Source organism: Berghia stephanieae, chromosome 11 (assembly GCF_034508935.2).
Source record: "Berghia stephanieae isolate SIO BIC M18660-M18661 chromosome 11, UCSD_Bste_1.3, whole genome shotgun sequence".
In the NCBI taxonomy this organism is placed as follows: Eukaryota; Metazoa; Mollusca; class Gastropoda; order Nudibranchia; family Aeolidiidae; genus Berghia; species Berghia stephanieae.
In genome coordinates, this window is record NC_088370.1 from 31,811,344 (window position 1) to 31,828,843 (window position 17,500).

Here is a 17,500-nt window from a genome sequence, read left to right on the forward strand (position 1 = left end):
TCTCAGGTTCAGTCCCCACTGGTGTACACTTCCCTTAGTCTCAGGTTCACTCCCCATTATTCGCCTACTTTCCATAACTTTGCCCCATTTTGTTGGGATTTGGCGCATTTCGTAAACAAAAAGTAATTGCTTTTTTCTTTTCAAAACCCACCGAAACCCAGTCCCAGGTTCACTCCCCACTAGTGTACACTTCCCCGAATCTCAGGTTCACTCCCCACTGTTGCCTACTATCCATAACTTTCTCGGATATTGCGAGGTTTTCGTCGGGTTTCGTAAAAAGGCAATTGCTTTAATATGAAACTCGCTGAAACCCGCCGAAAACCAGAGTCCCAGGTTTACTCGCCACTGGTGTACACTTCCATGAATCTCAGGTTCACTCCCCACTGTTGCCTACTTCCCATAACTTTGTCGGATATTGCCGAGTTTTGTAAAAAAGTAATTGCTTTTATGTGAATCTCACTGAAACCCGCCGAAAACCATAGTCTCAGGTTCACTCCCCACTGGTGTACACTTCCCTTAGTCTCAGGTTCACTCCCCATTATTTTCCTTCTTTCGATAACTTTGCCCCATTTTGTTGGAATTTGGCGCATTTCGTAAACAAAAAAGTATTTGCTTTTTTTTTTTTTTTTTTTACAAAACCCGCAGAAACCCAGACCCAGGTTCACTCCCCACAGGTGTACACTTCCCCGAATCTCAGGTTCACTCCCCACTGTTGCCTACTACGCATAACTTTCTCGGATATTGCCAGGTATCGTCGGGTTTCGTAAAAAAGTAATTGCTTTTATATGAAATTAGCTGAAGCCCGCCGAAAACCATAGTCTCAAGTTTATTCCCCACTAGTGTACACTTCACTGTCTCAGGTTCAGTCCCCACGCTTTGCCTACTTTCCACAACTTTGTCGGGTTTCGTAAAATAAGTAATCCCCCCCCCCTCCCCCATTTTGTTATTGCTGTTTTACAAAACCCAGAGTCCCAGGTTCACTCCCCACTGGTGTACACTTCTCTGAGTCCCAGATTCACTCCCACAGCTGCCCTCTACCCATAACTTTGTCAGGTTTCGGAAAAAAACCCGTATTATAGTGCAAAACCACTATTCAGTGTCAGATACTGAACAGAACAAAACCGCTATTCCGTATCAGATACTGAATAGTGCTAGCCTTTGGAAGATAGGGTGAGAGCTTAATCATAGGTGATACTGTGTGAGAGCAATGCCATCTCTCTTTAGCCGACTATGGTAGAGATCAAGGGGGTGTTAAGTGAGGAGTTATTTTTTAAAAAAGTTTTACGGCGCTTGCAATACATTAAGGTCATATCAACGCCACTACAACGGAAGAAAATGGGAAAGTAAAAAGTTTTAGAAGTACAATTAAAAGGTACGTCAAGGGGAATTGGTTCAAATTGGAAACAAATGTAGATTCCAAGAGCACACTATCAAAGTACTTAGTTTGAGATCACCTAAAAGTCTCACCCAGAAACGAGCACAAGATCCACTAAGAGGAATACAATCAAATTAAAAAATAACAATACATCACAGAGAAAGGACTTTCAACGAAAAAAAATATCTCCCAAAACTATAACTATACATTCGGCTTTTCCCTCAGAGACAAGGACTCCAGCCAGGGTCAGGACAAAACTAAGTAATCTCATTACAAGCCAAAGACAGAAAGCAATTGGAAAACAAATATAGGAGGATAGAAGACATAATAAGTACCTCCTTGTGTAATTGAGGAGTGATAGAGTATTAGTGTGTAATCCACAATGCCTTTTGATGGCTTTTATATTAAGCACAAGCAGGGGATCATCATTCAATTTCTGTAATTGAACAAGACAAGATTCACTGAACGCAACACCATTAAAAACTCTCTTCATAGGTATGTAAAAGATGGCCGATAAAAGGAAATTGAATTGTCTCACTCTTGACTCTTTACAGAGTTAACAATAAGGGGAGTAATCATCATAATGTGACTTTAATCAAAACAGCCACAATTACCTCCCTCATATTCTTCCTCTTATATCCTTTGTAAAAATACTCAACACGGAAAACTTAAAACACGTAAATCTCAAACAAATAGGCGATGACCCGGCTTGTTTGAGATTTCCGTGCTCGAGTGTATGTCCAAAGCAGAATAAATAACTAACAATACATAACAGAGAGATGATACACAAGAAAAAAAAAATACAATCTCTCAAAGCATTTGACTGTTTCCCTCTCAGCTAAGGAGCGAGGAAAAACCAACAGATTTGAAGTTTCTGCGTTGAAAATTGGCCATTTTGTGAAAGGAAGACATAGGTCTTGGGTGCAAAGTCACAAAGAGACTGAAATAGGGTTTAATGGTATCATTCTGTTGCTTTCCCTATTTGTAGCATTATCAATCAATCAATGATTTTTATAGAAACTAGCAAATGACTTCATGAAATAGGGATAGGTTTTATGACGATACCCAACTTAATTATTGGATTGCTTAATGCTAAAATCAGATCAGAAGAGTAGAACATAATTTACATTATGTGACAATATTCATGCTTGGCTTGGTAATGTCTTTATTATTTTAGTATGTATTGTGAAATATCATTATTGATTTAAAAACCTTGAGGGAAACTTAGACTCTCTCTCTCTCTCTCTCTCTCTCTCTGTCTCTCTGTCTGTCTCTCTCTCTCTCTCTCTCATCTCTCTCTATATATATATATATATATATATATATATATATATATATATATATATATTATATAAAAGGCAGTCTGTTCATACAGTACCGCCCAAAGGGTGTGAGGAATGTTGTGTATTCCCGGGATTCTTCTGATAATGGTATTTGCCAAAATCTGGATGTGGCATCTAGTTTTGTAAATATCTTACTGCCTGCGAACTGTGCGAGGTCTTCATCTACAGATTTTAATGGGTGAACTTCTCGCTTGACTGCTTTGTTAAGGATGTCAAATCAATGCATATGCGAACTGAGCCGTTTTGTTTGGGGACGACCACCATTCCTGCGCACCAGTCTGTGGGCTATGTTACTTGTGAGATAATACCATGTTGCAACATTCTTTCCAGATCCTCTTTGACTTTAGGCATGAGAAGGTGTGCTATTTTTCTTGGTGTGTAGATATGTAGTGGTTCAACACTATCACGCAATTTGATGGTGTATGTTTTTTAAACTTTCCTAATCCTTCAAAGAGTTTAGGGAATTCTTCCCTGAAATTGGACTTTGTTTCTACAAGTTCATGTATTCTTTTGATCAATCCCAATGTGATGCATGCATCACGACTGAGCAGTGGGTGTTTCTGTCCAGTTACTATGTATATTTTCTCTTCAATGCTCTTATCTTTGTACTTCAAAGTCTTGTGGGTGAATCCCAGCACTTCGAGGTCTTTCCCTCCTGCAGCCTGGAGAATTTTATCAGATCTTTTCAGTTCATTCGGAGTGAATTTGAGGTCTTTTTCATTCATGACGGTGACTGAAGCGCCTGTGTCCAACTTGAAAGGGTGTGAGTCTTCATCTATTCGAATTATGACTGTCCAGTCGTCTTCGCTGGTTGTTAGTTGATATATTTCCCCAAAAAAGTCTATTGAGTTGGGATCTCCCTGTGACTGAACCTCTGATAAGGATTTTGGTCTAAATTTGTGGTCGCTTGTTTCACTTTCTGACCTACATACTTTGTGGTAGTGTCCGATTTTGCCACAAGTGTTACATCTCGCTTGGCGAGCTGGACATTGCGATCTTGGGTGGTAGGTATAACCGCAGTTTTGACAAGTTAAGTAGGACCTTGGTCTGTCTGATTGCGTTTTGACATTGAGTTAATTTGTTGAAATGTTGGCGTTGTTGATGCTGTTGCTTGTCCTTTGTTTCTGATTGCTGCTATGTCTGCAATTTTGAGTCCTGGAAAGCCTTGCCTTGAGTTTTGGCATCTTCTACTGAGCGGCAAATGTCAATGCATTTTTCTAGTGACAAGTGTCTTTCTTTCAACAGGTCAGTTCGTGTCTGCTGGTCATTGTACCCGTTACAATTTTGTCTCTAATCAATGAATCTCTGCAATCATGACAAAAGCAGGTCTTGGGTCAGCGAGAAATGTTTCAAAAGTCTCTCCTTCCATTTGGTTTCTCTGGTTGAACTTAAAACGTTCAAAAGTTTTGTTTTGTTCTCCAATAACAAATTCATCGAACTTGGTTATGATTTCATGAGATCTTCCTCGTCTGTTGTGTATTGGAAGCAGTTGTGAATTCTGAGGGCCTCATAATCTAAGCTATGGAGGAACAGCGCCACCTGATATTTCTGTTATAGATCTTCTAAACGTGACAAAAGAACGTATGTGTTCCATCTTTGTTTAAGGGGAGGGGCGCCTTCTGAGAGTCATTTTCCAAAGTCATCAAATTTTTCTTTTTTTAGCTTGTTATTCGTGCTCAGTATATTCAAATTAGAGGAAAAATTTCCACAATTTTGAATTTCTAAATATGGTTGCCATGGAAACGCCGCCATCTTGGATTTTGAATGTTTCAAAAGCAATATACTTCAAAAGCCTAAGGCTTTGATGTTTATTGACATAGAGTTACCAAATTTAGTGACAATGTACTTTGAAAATAGACTAACAATGAAACGCATCGCTTTTTATCATACGCTGAATAGAATTCTTTTTGGTAGAGTGTTGAATTTCATAAAATTTGAAATTTCAAATTTTCTTGATTTTTCATGAAATATTGAAAAATATCTCTAAACCAATAAAGAAATCGGAAAAAAAGGTTGCATATTATTGTGACTCATTGATTGAGAAAAAAGTGTGCCGAATGCGAAGTATCTAAGTTGAAAAATAAAAAAGCCTTAGGGAAAAAACTTCAAAAAATGTTCATTTTGAGAAAATCGCGTTTGAAAGTTTGACATTACTTTATTTAGATATATAACGAAAATATTGCTGCTGATGAAGACGTTTCGTGGGACGGTGATGATATAGGGGTTGACGTTGCGACAGGACATACTAATGATCGTAAGGGCACGACAGGTGGTTGTGAATATGGTGTGATGGTGACGATGGTAGTGAAGATGCACTTGTGATTGGTTCAGAAGATTATGGTAATTGCAATGACAACGTAGTAGGGCTTGAAATCAGAGGGCAAGACGTGGAAAGTTGTAGATGTATTGAACATGGAGCTGAATGGGGTTCCAAGACCTGTGAATATAAAGGAATATGTATGTATGTATGTATGTATGTATGTATGTATGTATCTATCTATCTATCTATCTATCTATCTATCTATCTATCTATCTATCTATCTATCTATCTATCTATCTATCTATCTATCTATCTATCTATCTATCTATCTATCTATCATCTATCCTATCCATCCATCCATCCATCCATTCATCCATCCATCCATCCATCATCCATTCTATCTATCTCTTTCTCTCCTCTCTCTCTCTCTCTCTCTCTCTCTCTCTATATATATATATATATATATATATATATATATATATATATATATATAACATACATACATATAACAAATGAATTTACTGTAGTAAATTGTTCTCCATCATTTGATATTGCATAACAATTTATAAAAGTAGATACTGCATACACCATTTTCTCCAATTCACACGATACATACGTACATACAACCTTCCACCAACCCACAAACGCCAAACCACACACACACACACACACACACACACAAATAGACTCACACAGACATACATGCACACAAACCAATGCCCTCTATCCACGTCTCTAGTTTGCTATTACACAACCGCATAGATGCAAGCAGTGTGAATGATATGAGTACTTCAATAAACATACGATTGCTGCTTGATACATTATCCGTAGGTATCTAATAATATTGTAACACCCCAGACACCCCCCCCCCCCACCCTTGGTCACACCAGTTTATGTTACGATGCAAATACATCAGCTCAACTTCTTATTAGCCTTATTGCAGGGGGAAAACACTCGTAACGTTGACTGGCCCAGACTAAATCAAAACAACTGACCAATAATGTCTGTCCCTTCTTGTCTTAGTTTCCCATGAGAAGTATGTATCTATATTACCGTACTTGGAACATGATAGTAATAGCAAACAGATGTGGGTGACGCATGCATGGTATTGTAGGAGGCAAGATGAGAAAATTTTCTGAGATACAGAAACATGATAAATATCAACTCACCGGCTTTTCTTGGTTTATAGAGTCCCATCTGCGTAAAGCAGCCCTTTTGCAATTAGATTTTTGTTTCTTGCTTCTCGGCATCTTGGAAATAAACTTTTTTTTATCAAAATAAAACAAGGAAAACACAATATAGAATGGAAATTGCAGACGACATCGAAATCGGAAGAAACGTGGTGAATTCTTATTTTAGGTTTGTTTACCTGAACTATGACCTCACTCGGCCAATGGAATTGCTTCGTTCTGTCGGTTGGCGTCGGGAGTTTCCGGTTGACCAATCGGAGGCCACGAAAATACGAGTCAAGTGTCAAGGGTCATGACCTAACCTCGACAACCTGAAAACTGTGTCAAACCTTTCATTTGTTAGTAATAAGTGGCTTTCTTTCATCAGGTGCTACCCAATCATGCTTCAATCCTGTAGTTTTGTATGCATTTCATTATCATAGCCGAGGTGTAAAGGAAAATATAGATACCAAATGTGTACTGATATCATCTATTTTTACGGTTATAAAGGCCCCTGATGTGGGAGTATTACTGGCATCCCTAGGGTGAATTTATGATGTTTTGCAGACGGTAGCCCCTAAATAGAATACAATTTCAACATAACAGAGGCTATAAACACCCTTATTTTGTATTGAATCCTAAAAGGGAATGGTGGACCCTATCAAATAGCTAAAAATCTCAAAATCGATATTTTGAGGCCAAAATCGATTTGTTAGGAGGCGCCCCCCCCCCCTTAAATAATTTCCAGTTTTCCACTGGATTTGACGCCAAGACCAGTTTGTCTGGTGGTTTTATGCCCGTGATAACCGGTTTAGTAGTCGTAGCCATGACGGTTAAACTGAACTGACTTTAGCTTCTTATTTTTAAAAAAAGTGTTCCTCCTACCTTTCGACAGGTTGTTCCAAAATCCTTAAATATTATAAACACAATTGTAGCTTTTCTAGGCTCGATTCATGACACTGGATAAATGTAGGGTAGACATTCACTCAGTTTTACTTTTGGGTTCTCAAGAAATCGTTGCCACCATGTTGACTTACCCGTTAGTTCTCCTAGATCCCCATTAGTTATTAAGAGTTATCGTTCGTGTTACTATATATGCCACAGTGTGCAGAAAAAGTGTTCTTTTCATTTTTATTTTTTAGAAAACAAAAGACTTTTTTATACAAAGGTAGAAATGAAAACAATGTGAAGTTAAAGAGAAATGGATTACATTTTTAACATGAGGTTTCTTTATAAGGATACTAAAAATGATACCCGACAGTAACAGTATTTATCATTAATGCTAGAGAGTAATATTATTAATAATAATAATTGTTCCGCAACTTCGTGTGCAGTTTTGTTCCTCTTTTTAATAGTATTCATATTTAGACAATTTGTAGTTGCTTTTGGTGTGTTGAGTTGAGATCTTTGTTGTCCTCTGTTTGTTTGTTGTTTCTCCTTCCTCTTTTAAATATGCACACACACACACACACACACACACAATATATATATATATATATATATATATATATATATATATATATATATATTGTTTACTTGTTTATTTAATAATTTACTATTGCTCTTTCGTTCCAGACTTATATACATAAAAATGTACAATATGCATCAGCATCAGTAGATTTTTCCTTTTTTTAACGCACAGATAATTTGTCGTTTCTGGCATTTTACTATTTTTGGCATTTTTGTGGCATAATTTGGTGAAAAAAAACTGCATTTTCCTGGAGGGACAGAATAACATTTTTTAAATGTCCGTTATGAATACCTAGTTCCTTTTTTTCAGATACAATAAAAACAGTTTTAGTGTAGGTCAATGCACCATCGGGGCCCCCGATAATTCAGTTGGTAGAGCACTCGCTTCACATAGGAAGGGACCGTGATCGATCCCGGGTGCAGTCGAATTTTTTTTCTGGCCACCCGGTATTAATTGGGTGGATGAGTCTGCTAGATCTGGTGGAAAGATCTTTGCGATAGACTTAGCGTCCTATCAAAGGGTAGTAAGCAATTGCTATTGTCCGTTTTACGCAATAGAAACCGAGATAAACTCCGGTTCCATGAGCCGAATGTCTCTTAAGGACTACTTTTTTACAATGCACTATCGCACAGGGCTCGAATTACACCGGCCTTTTTAATAGAGCAATTGTTTGAGCCAATGATGTGTGGCCAGCAGTCACAAGAACTCAATTGAGATTCGGGTTGGATATTATGGAGAGAGAAGCTGCCAACCCTGGCCCATTTAAATGTGTACATAGAGATCCAAAATGAGTAAGGTTTTGAAAAAAAATTGCATTCCAGAAAAAAAGATAATTAATCAATTCGCGCTAAATTTGATGATCGTTAATTAGACCAATGTTGAAATATTATTATGATTGATAATTTAAATCAATGAATAAACTTACTATAGTCAGATTTTTTATTAATGGCGCGTGTTTTTCTGGTTTTCTCTGGGCTGTCCCTCTATCAAAAGTTGTAAAAATGTGTGTGAAACTCTGACTCTATTTGTCTTAACTGAATCTAGATATTTGACCGTATTGATGCCATGTTAAAAACTTTTTATCTTTAAGACCTATAAAAACCTACTTTAAAGTAGCTGACATAAAATGAGAAATTTTACACTGTGAAAAATGAAAACAAGTTACGCACCACAAAGTATGAATGAATTCATCGTATTTCCAAAAAAATCGTGTGCTGGCGTAGTAATTATGGGTTCACGTCATACTTCTTTCCAAATAATAACAATTCTCTTTAAGTGTTATAAACATACCACGTATGTAGTTTGTGTTAAATTTTGAATTTATTATTTATGGCATATTATCTACATATTGTCGAATTTACCAAAGACTGATATGAAATCTTTCGCTTTAAATCATTTGAAATAGTGATTGTATACTCAATATTATCAAATTAACAAACACTGTTAATATAACTTTGACAAATTTTTGTCTTTGCATGAACGTTTCACATGCACAGGGACTTTAAAGGTTTTAAAAACATATTAGGCTCTTCAACAACACGATACAGTACGGAATCTCTATCGGTTTCACTCTCGTAAAGCTGCGAAAAGAAGTCTTCTTGTATCTATCGATAAGTCATTAAAGAGGACGGCAATGGTTTTGGAATTTCACAATCAACCACGAGGAGATTGTTATCGAAAGACGACAGAGAGATCACCAGTGTAGAACGACGTGGCAGGAAAAGGATCATAGATAACTTTGATATGGATATCATCCAAAGATGTATGGGTGAGCGTAAATATACATCCGAAAAAATATTGGACGTCTGATTATTGAAGCAGAAAAAGGACCATGGGATCTGGACAGAGATCATTGTTATTCTTGCAGGTGGTGATGATACTGGATATTTAAAAGGATGCCATTCCATTTTTTCTTCTCTGCATCACCGGAATATTATTCTGGTGGCAAATGTCTTTTAAGACTGACTAAATATCGTTTGTTGCCCTCCATTGAAGCACCCAGCTGTATTGTATTGGACTATTCGTTCGCCCATGGTCACTTTAAGGCCCTAACTTTGGAAAATATAAAAGCTGACATGATTTCATGGTTTCAATCAGACAGTACTACATTTTCTATACTCCTTATTAAAAATTATATATATTAGTAAAATATATATATATGATTGTGTGTATATATAATAAAGCATAGCAAGACTAGAGCTGGGACATATTATAGGCCAGAGACCAAGTGTCCTTATAGAAGAAGTCCATAAAGCCACACACAAGCATACACACAAAATGTCATGTACAGTTATTGAGACAAAAATAATTGTTTTCATTTAATCATTTAATTACGGAAAATGTTCATCTTTTGAGAGAAAAAAAAATTAATTTCGAAAAAATAGATAAAAGATGCATTGCTTTTCTGTATTTCAATGTGTTTAGATTTTGTCCTACGTGATTTCCCTGAAAGAAAAAAATAGAAATAATGTTAAGGGTGTAAATTTATACAAACATGATACTGGTTATAATGATGTTGATGATGATGAGTGATGATTGTGACGACAACTATAATATAATAACCAATGATGGTGATGGTGGTGATGATGAAATCGATGATGACAATGATAATGAAAACAGATGGTTTTTATATACCACCTTATACCGTATATCAACAAGCTCAACGCGCTTAACAGTAACGTGGCAACTTTCACTTAAACATAAAACATTAACAAAGCAATATAATTCTGCAGTGTTAAATATTAAGAAGAAACGTTTTAAGATGTTTTAAAGAGTTCTGCATCATTACTGTCTCTGATGTATCTTGGAAGGGATTTCCAGATATAGGGCGACGAATATTCAAATGCATACTCGCCAATTTTGCGAGTCTATTTTGGCTTCACAAGTATGTGATTATCAGACTTTGATATCCGATTTCTGGATATGACGTATAATTTAAACATGTCATTAATGTATCCAGGACAATCAAAGTGCAGTGATTTAAAAACGATGTAACAGATCGTATAATCTAAACTTTTCTCAACAGGAAACCAGTGGAGTTCTTTTATCAAACCCGATGCAGATTGATTTCTCCTCTTTCTATAAAAAAGTCTGGTTGCATCGTAAGGGCTATCTTAAGGGATTTTATTCGTCAATATTTATAGAAGAGAGGAGACATGCATTTAATATGATTCTAACCATTTCAGGGCCAATCTCTGGATACCACAGTGGTCAATCGTGTCAAATGCCGCCGATAAGTCCAACAAACATAAAATGTTCACCTCATTTTTGTCAGCATTTAAAATCAAATTATTTACTCCCCCTAACAGCGCAGTCTTTGTGCTATGGTTTTCCATATAATCTGATGGGAATGGCTCATATAGATCATGCAATTTTAAATGTAAATTTAATTGGCGAAGAACTGCTTTTACGGGGATTTTTGAAATAAAGGGAAGGTTTGAAACGGGTCTGTAGTTTTAAAATCATTATGATCTAAAGAGGATTTCTTTAAAAGCGGAGTAAGCAGTATAATAATAATAATAATAATAATAATAATAATAATAATAATAATAATAATAATAATAATAATAATAATAATAATAATAATAATAATAATAATAATAATAATAATAATGATAATAATAAATAATAATATGATAATAATAATAATGTAAGATATAAGATCTAATAATAATAATCACTTTACGATAAAGTGGTGTCCTACCAAAAAGGTAGCAAGAAACGGAGTCTTCATTTAATGCTTCAGAAATCTGGATACATTTCTGCATCATGGGCTCTATAATATGTATGTGCGGCTATATGGTCTAGTGGAATTGACACTCCCCTTCGGATCGGAAGGTCCTGGATTCGAGCCTCACTCAGCGCATAGTTGAGTCCTTGGAAAAGGCCCTTTGTCCACTTTCATTCACCGTACTCAGGTGTAGAATGAGTACATGGCCCTTAACAGCATTGTCTCTGTCCAAAAAAAATTGTAATATCGCCTAACAGGCTTCATTACCCGTCCTGCATATTATGTGTTGCTGTTGGCCAGGGACCCCGTGAAAAGCCATTTGAAGACGCATAGTGGATATTGCGCTATATAAAAGCTCAATTCTTTAAAGCACTTCGAAGCTTCGGCATAAGCGCTATATACGTAAATGTACATTTATTGTTAATATTTATCATTTAATTTATTTTATTTATTCCTATACCAAGGGAAGACCTGAATAATCCAGGTGTAAGCCGCAAACTGATCTAAGGCAAGGTGACTTGTTCAAGGTCACACAACGCAGCGGGTACACGTACTCTGTACCTTTCGGCTATGAAGGAAAGACCATACTGTTGGTCTACGCTGCAAAACATCTTTTATTTATTTTTCATTTTAAACTTACTTTCTTCCTCCTTAAGGACAGCCAAGGCATTTTCTCTTTTTACAGTTTATATAACATGGAGAATTCTGTGGAAACAAAATAGAACGACAGTTTAAAACTATTGTACAATTACAATTTTTTATGCAGAAAAATGGTCACATGACAACCTCCCACCAAAATCTAGTTTTAGCAAACTGGGTCAAAATTGATCATTTTTAATGTCGCCCCCCCCCCCCCCTTAAGCAATAAAATTAATCCCCTTGCTGTAATCCTTTATTTTCAAAGCAGTAATTTAATTACTCTTGCAGTAATCATTTATTTTTAAAGCAGTTAATTTACTCCCTTTGCACAATCCTTTCTTTTTAAATAAATATAATTAATCCCCTTGCAGTAATCCTTTATTTTTAAAGCAAAAAAATTAAGCCCACGCTGTAATCCTTTATTTTCAAAGCAGTAATTTAATTCGTCTTGCAGTAATCATTTATTTTTAAAGCAGTTAATTTAATTCTCTTACAGTAATCCTTTATATTTAAAGCAATAAAATTAAGCCCCACGCTGTAATCCTTTATTTTCAAAGCAGTAATTTAATTCATCTTGCAGTAATCCTTTATTTTTAAAGCAGTAATTTAATTCATTTTGCAGTAATCATTCATTTTTAAAGCAATAAAATTAATCCCCAGGCTGCAATCCTTTATTTTCAAAGCATATAATTCGTCTTGCAGTAATCATTTATTTTTAAAGCAGTTAATTTAATCCCCTTTCAAAATCCTTTATTTTTAAAGCCATAAAATTAATCATCTTGCAGTAATCCTTTATTTTTAAAGCAGTAATTTAATTCATTTTGCAGTAATCATTCATTTTTAAAGCAGTGAAAATAAATCCCTTTGCAGTAATCTAATAAAAGAATCCTTACTTTTTTATTGCATTTCAGAACGCATTTGTCTTCACATCTGCCACATTTAACAGTCTTTTTTGGGATTTTCTTTGACTTGAATATTTTGTTTTTCTGTGGATATTTTATTTTTAAAAGAACATTACTAAACAAATAATTATAAATATTCTCAAAATATCAATTCATAAATTAAATCAAATGCTATTGGTGGCTGAGGCACAAACTTTTTGCGGCACTGCATTTTCGAATATATTAGCTATTTCAGTAAATTGTTGAATCTTATATACAATTACTACATATATATGACACATTATCATCTCTTGTGGAATTACTCTTCCCATACAATTACTACATATATGTGACACATTGCGTCTTTTGTGGCCTTACTCCTTCCATACAATTACTACATATTATGTGACACATCATCAATATCTCTTGTGGACATATTCCTTCCATACAATTACTACATATATGATGCATTGTGTCTTTTGAGGAATTATTTATTCCATACAATTACTACTTTTGTGACACATTATCTCTTGTAGAATTATTCTTCCCATACAATTACTTTTATATATATATATATATATATATATATATATATATATATATATATATATATATATATAGATATCAAGGAATTTACCCAATGGAAACCGTAAGGTGCTCTTATTGGCTAACCAACCAGCGGCCTCGATGAGAAAAATATCCGCCATTTTGATGTTGGCTGGGAATCGCGTTACTATAGTAAACAAGCGCTGATCGGCCGTTCATGAAAACAAGTTGCTGCTCGCTCGTTTAACTCAAAATTATTCAAAACGATCTCTCTAAAATGATATAAATGTGACTTCTTAAGGTTTTTTTCACGGTCAAAACCACACAACATTCTATTAATGATTACGTCCGAGGCAAAAAGGAATATTGACAGGTCGACCGAGAGTTGAACTCGTGAGACGACAAACATCAATGCGAAGTGTAGCGAGAGTCAAGCTATTGTTTGTCTTGTCCTATTCTATATAGAGAAAAGGATAAATAGTATAGCCTCGTGTGTGAGTGGTTGCGTGTCATACTCTTGTTTTTAAATTGTTTCTGTTGTTTATGTGTGTAGTGATGACTCTCTCACACTCAATTTCAATGCCGAAAGAGGAATTCCCGCACACAAGAAAAGAAAGGGGAATTGGGGTGGTATTTGGCATACATATTGTATAGTATCTAGTTCCAAATAGATAACTGATTAGAATTATATTATGATATATAAACACAATGCCAAATACAATTCCGAAGTTTCCTTATTTCAAATGAAGTAAAGCTCCAAAACCTAATGGTAGTGATTGTAGTACTGAGTGTTAGTGAGGTGATGTGGTGTTGGTGGTGGTTGTAGTTGTAGTAGTAATAGTGATGATGATGTGGTGGTGGTGATGATTGTAGTTGTAGTAGTAGTGGTAGTAATGATGATGTGGTGGTGGTTGTAGTAGTAGTGGTAATGGTAATGATATGGTGGTGGTGGTGGTTGTAATAGTAGTGGTCGTGATGATGATGTGGTGGTAGTGTTTGTAGTAGTAGTGGTAATGATGCGGCTATGTGGTCTAATAGTATGACACTCGCTTCCGGATCGGAAGGTCCTGGGTTCGAGCCTCGCGCTCGGCGCATAGTTGAGTCCTTGGAAAAGGCTCTTTACTCACATTCTCTCACCGTACTCAGGTGTAAAATGAGTACCTGGCCGTTAACAGAGTTGTCTTTGTCCGAAAAATTGTAATATCGCCTAACAGGCGTCATGTCCCGTCCTACATGTTAAATGTTGACCAGGGACCCCTTGTAAAGCGCTTTGAGCACATTTAGTAGATATTGCACTATATAAAGCTCAATTAAAAAAAAAAATATTTCAATGATGATGATATGGTGGTGGTGGTTGCAGTAGTAGTAGTGGTAGTGATGATAATGTGGTGGTGGTTGTAGTTGTAGTAGTAGTGATGATGATGTGGTGGTGGTTGTAGTAGTAGTGGTAGTGATGATGATGTGTTGTGGTGGTTGAAGTAGTAGTTGTAATGGTGATGATATGGTGGTAGTGGTGGTTGCAGTAGTAGTGGTAGTGATGACGATGTGGTTGTGGTGGTTGTAGTAGTAGTGGTAATGGTAATGATATGGTGGTAGTGGTGGTTGTAGTAGTAGTGGTATGGTAATGATATGGTGGTGGTTGTAGTAGTAGTGGTCGTGATGACGATGTGGTTGTGGTGGTTGTAGTAGTAGTGGTAGTGATGCTATTGTGGTGGTGGTTGTAGTAGTTGAGGTAGTGATGTGGTGGTGGTTGTAGTAGTAGTGGTGGTGGTGGTTGTGGTAGTAGTGGAAATGATGATGATATGGTGGTGGTGGTTGCAGTAGTAGTGGTAGTGATGACGATGTGGTTGTGGTGATTGTAGTAGTGGTAGTGATGATGATGTACTGGTGGTGGTGTAGTAGTAGTGGTAGTGATAATGATGTGGGCTGGTGGTTGTAGTAGTAGTGTTAGTGATGATATTGTGGTGGTGGTTGTAGTAGTAGATGATGTGGTGGTTGGAAAACACATTACAGGTTATTATAATACATGATTACACACACTCTCTAACTTCATTTTTTGACAGCTTCGTCGTGCCATAAATATACGCAACAGTTCTGAAACATTTTATTGTGGATTTTGATATTGTTTGTTGTTTTTCTTGTGTCGTTATGTTGACATAGATACCGAATGAATGGTAATTACTACATTCTCAGCCAACAACAAAATGGCGCTGAATGCTTTCATTGGTGGACACTTTTTAGGCTTCGTACGTATTATCATTCGTTTAATTATATGTATATATATATATATATATATATATATATATATATATATATATTATATATATATATGTATATATATATAAAGATATATATATATATATATATATATATATATATATATATATATATAATATTATATATTAATATTTATATATAATTATATAATAATAAATATTAGGAATTTACCCAATGGAAACCGTACGGTGCTCTTATTGGCTAACCAACCAGCGGCCTCGATGAGAAAAATATCCGCCATTTTGATGTTGGCTGGGAATCGCGTTACTATAGTAAACAAGCGCTGATCGGCCGTTCATGACAACAAGTTGCTGCTCGCTCGTTTAACTCAAAATTATTCAAAACGATCTCTCTAAAATGATATAAATGTGACTTCTTAAGGTTTTCTTCACGGTCAAAACCACACAACATTCTATTAATGATTACGTCCGAGGCAAAAAGGAATATTGACTGGTCGACCGAGAGTTGAACTCGTGAGACGACAAACATCAATGCGAAGTGTAGCGAGATTCAAGCTATTGTTTGTCTTGTCCTATTCTATATAGAGAAAAGGATAAATAGTATAGCCTCGTGTGTGAGTGGTTGCGTGTCATAGTCTTGTTTTTAAATTGTTTCTGTTGTTTATGTTTGTAGTGATGACTCTCTCACACTCAATTTCAATGCCGAAAGAGGAACTCCGGCACACAAGAAAGGGGAATTGGGTGGTATTTGACATACATATTGTATAGTATCTAGTTCTAAATAGATAACTGATTAGCATTATATTATGATATATAAACACAATGCCAAATACAATTCCGAAGTTTCCTTATTTCAAATGAAGTAAAGCTCCAAAACCTAATGGTAGTGATTGTAGTACTGAGTGTTAGTGAGGTGATGTGGTGTTGGTGGTGGTTGTAGTTGTAGTAGTAATAGTGATGATGATGTGGTGGTGGTGATGATTGTAGTTGTAGTAGTAGTGGTGGTGATGATGATGTGGTGGTGGTTGTAGTAGTAGTGGTAATGGTAATGATATGGTGGTGGTGGTGGTTGTAGTAGTAGTGGTCGTGATGATGATGTGGTGGTGGTGTTTGTAGTAGTAGTTGTAATGATGCGGTTATGTGGTCTAGTAGTATGACACTCGCTTCCGGATCGGAAGGTCCTGGGTTCGAGCCTCGCGCTCGGCGCATAGTTGAGTCCTTGGAAAAGGCTCTTTACTCACATTCTCTCACCGTACTCAGGTGTAAAATGAGTACCTGGCCGTTAACAGAGTTGTCTTTGTCCGAAAAATTGTAATATCGCCTAACAGGCGTCATGTCCCGTCCTACATGTTAAATGTTGACCAGGGACCCCTTGTAAAGTGCTTTGAGCACATTTAGTAGATATTGCACTATATAAAGCTCAATTTAAAAAAAAATAATATTTCAATGATGATGATATGGTGGTGGTGGTTGCAGTAGTAGTAGTGGTAGTGATGATAATTGTGGTGTGGTTGTAGTTGTAGTAGTAGTGATAGTGATGATGATGTGGTGGTGGTTGTAGTAGTAGTGGTAGTGATGATGATGTGGTTGTGGTGGTTGTAGTAGTAGTTGTAATGGTGATGATATGGTGGTAGTGGTGGTTGCAGTAGTAGTGGTAATGGTAATGATATGGTGGTAGTGGTGGTTGTAGTAGTAGTGGTAATGGTAATGATATGGTGGTATGTTGTAGTAGTAGTGGTCGTGATGACAATGTGGTTGTGGTGGTTGTAGTAGTAGTGGTAGTGATGCTATTGTGGTGGTGGTTGTAGTAGTTGAGGTAGTGATGTGGCGGTGGTTGTAGTAGTAGTGG

At 36.2% G+C, this 17,500-nt stretch overlaps 1 protein-coding gene across 2 annotated transcripts in view; it reads right to left on the reverse strand.

The window, feature by feature from the left end:
• The window catches only part of LOC144956890 (uncharacterized), a 602,990-nt gene that overhangs the window by 563,473 nt on the left and 22,017 nt on the right, over positions 1–17,500 (reverse strand). The window contains exons 4-6 of one of the 2 annotated variants that reach the window (XM_078887698.1): positions 12,881–12,973; positions 11,989–12,053; positions 9,926–10,063 (exon numbers count right to left, since the gene is read on the reverse strand). The exons of the other annotated variant lie outside the window; for it this stretch is intronic. Of the exons in view, the coding sequence (XP_078743824.1) occupies positions 12,000–12,053; positions 12,881–12,973 (147 nt within the window). The 3' untranslated portion in view covers positions 9,926–10,063; positions 11,989–11,999. Of the gene's footprint in view, positions 1–9,925; positions 10,064–11,988; positions 12,054–12,880; positions 12,974–17,500 lie in introns of those variants that run through there. 2 annotated transcript variants of the gene reach the window in all.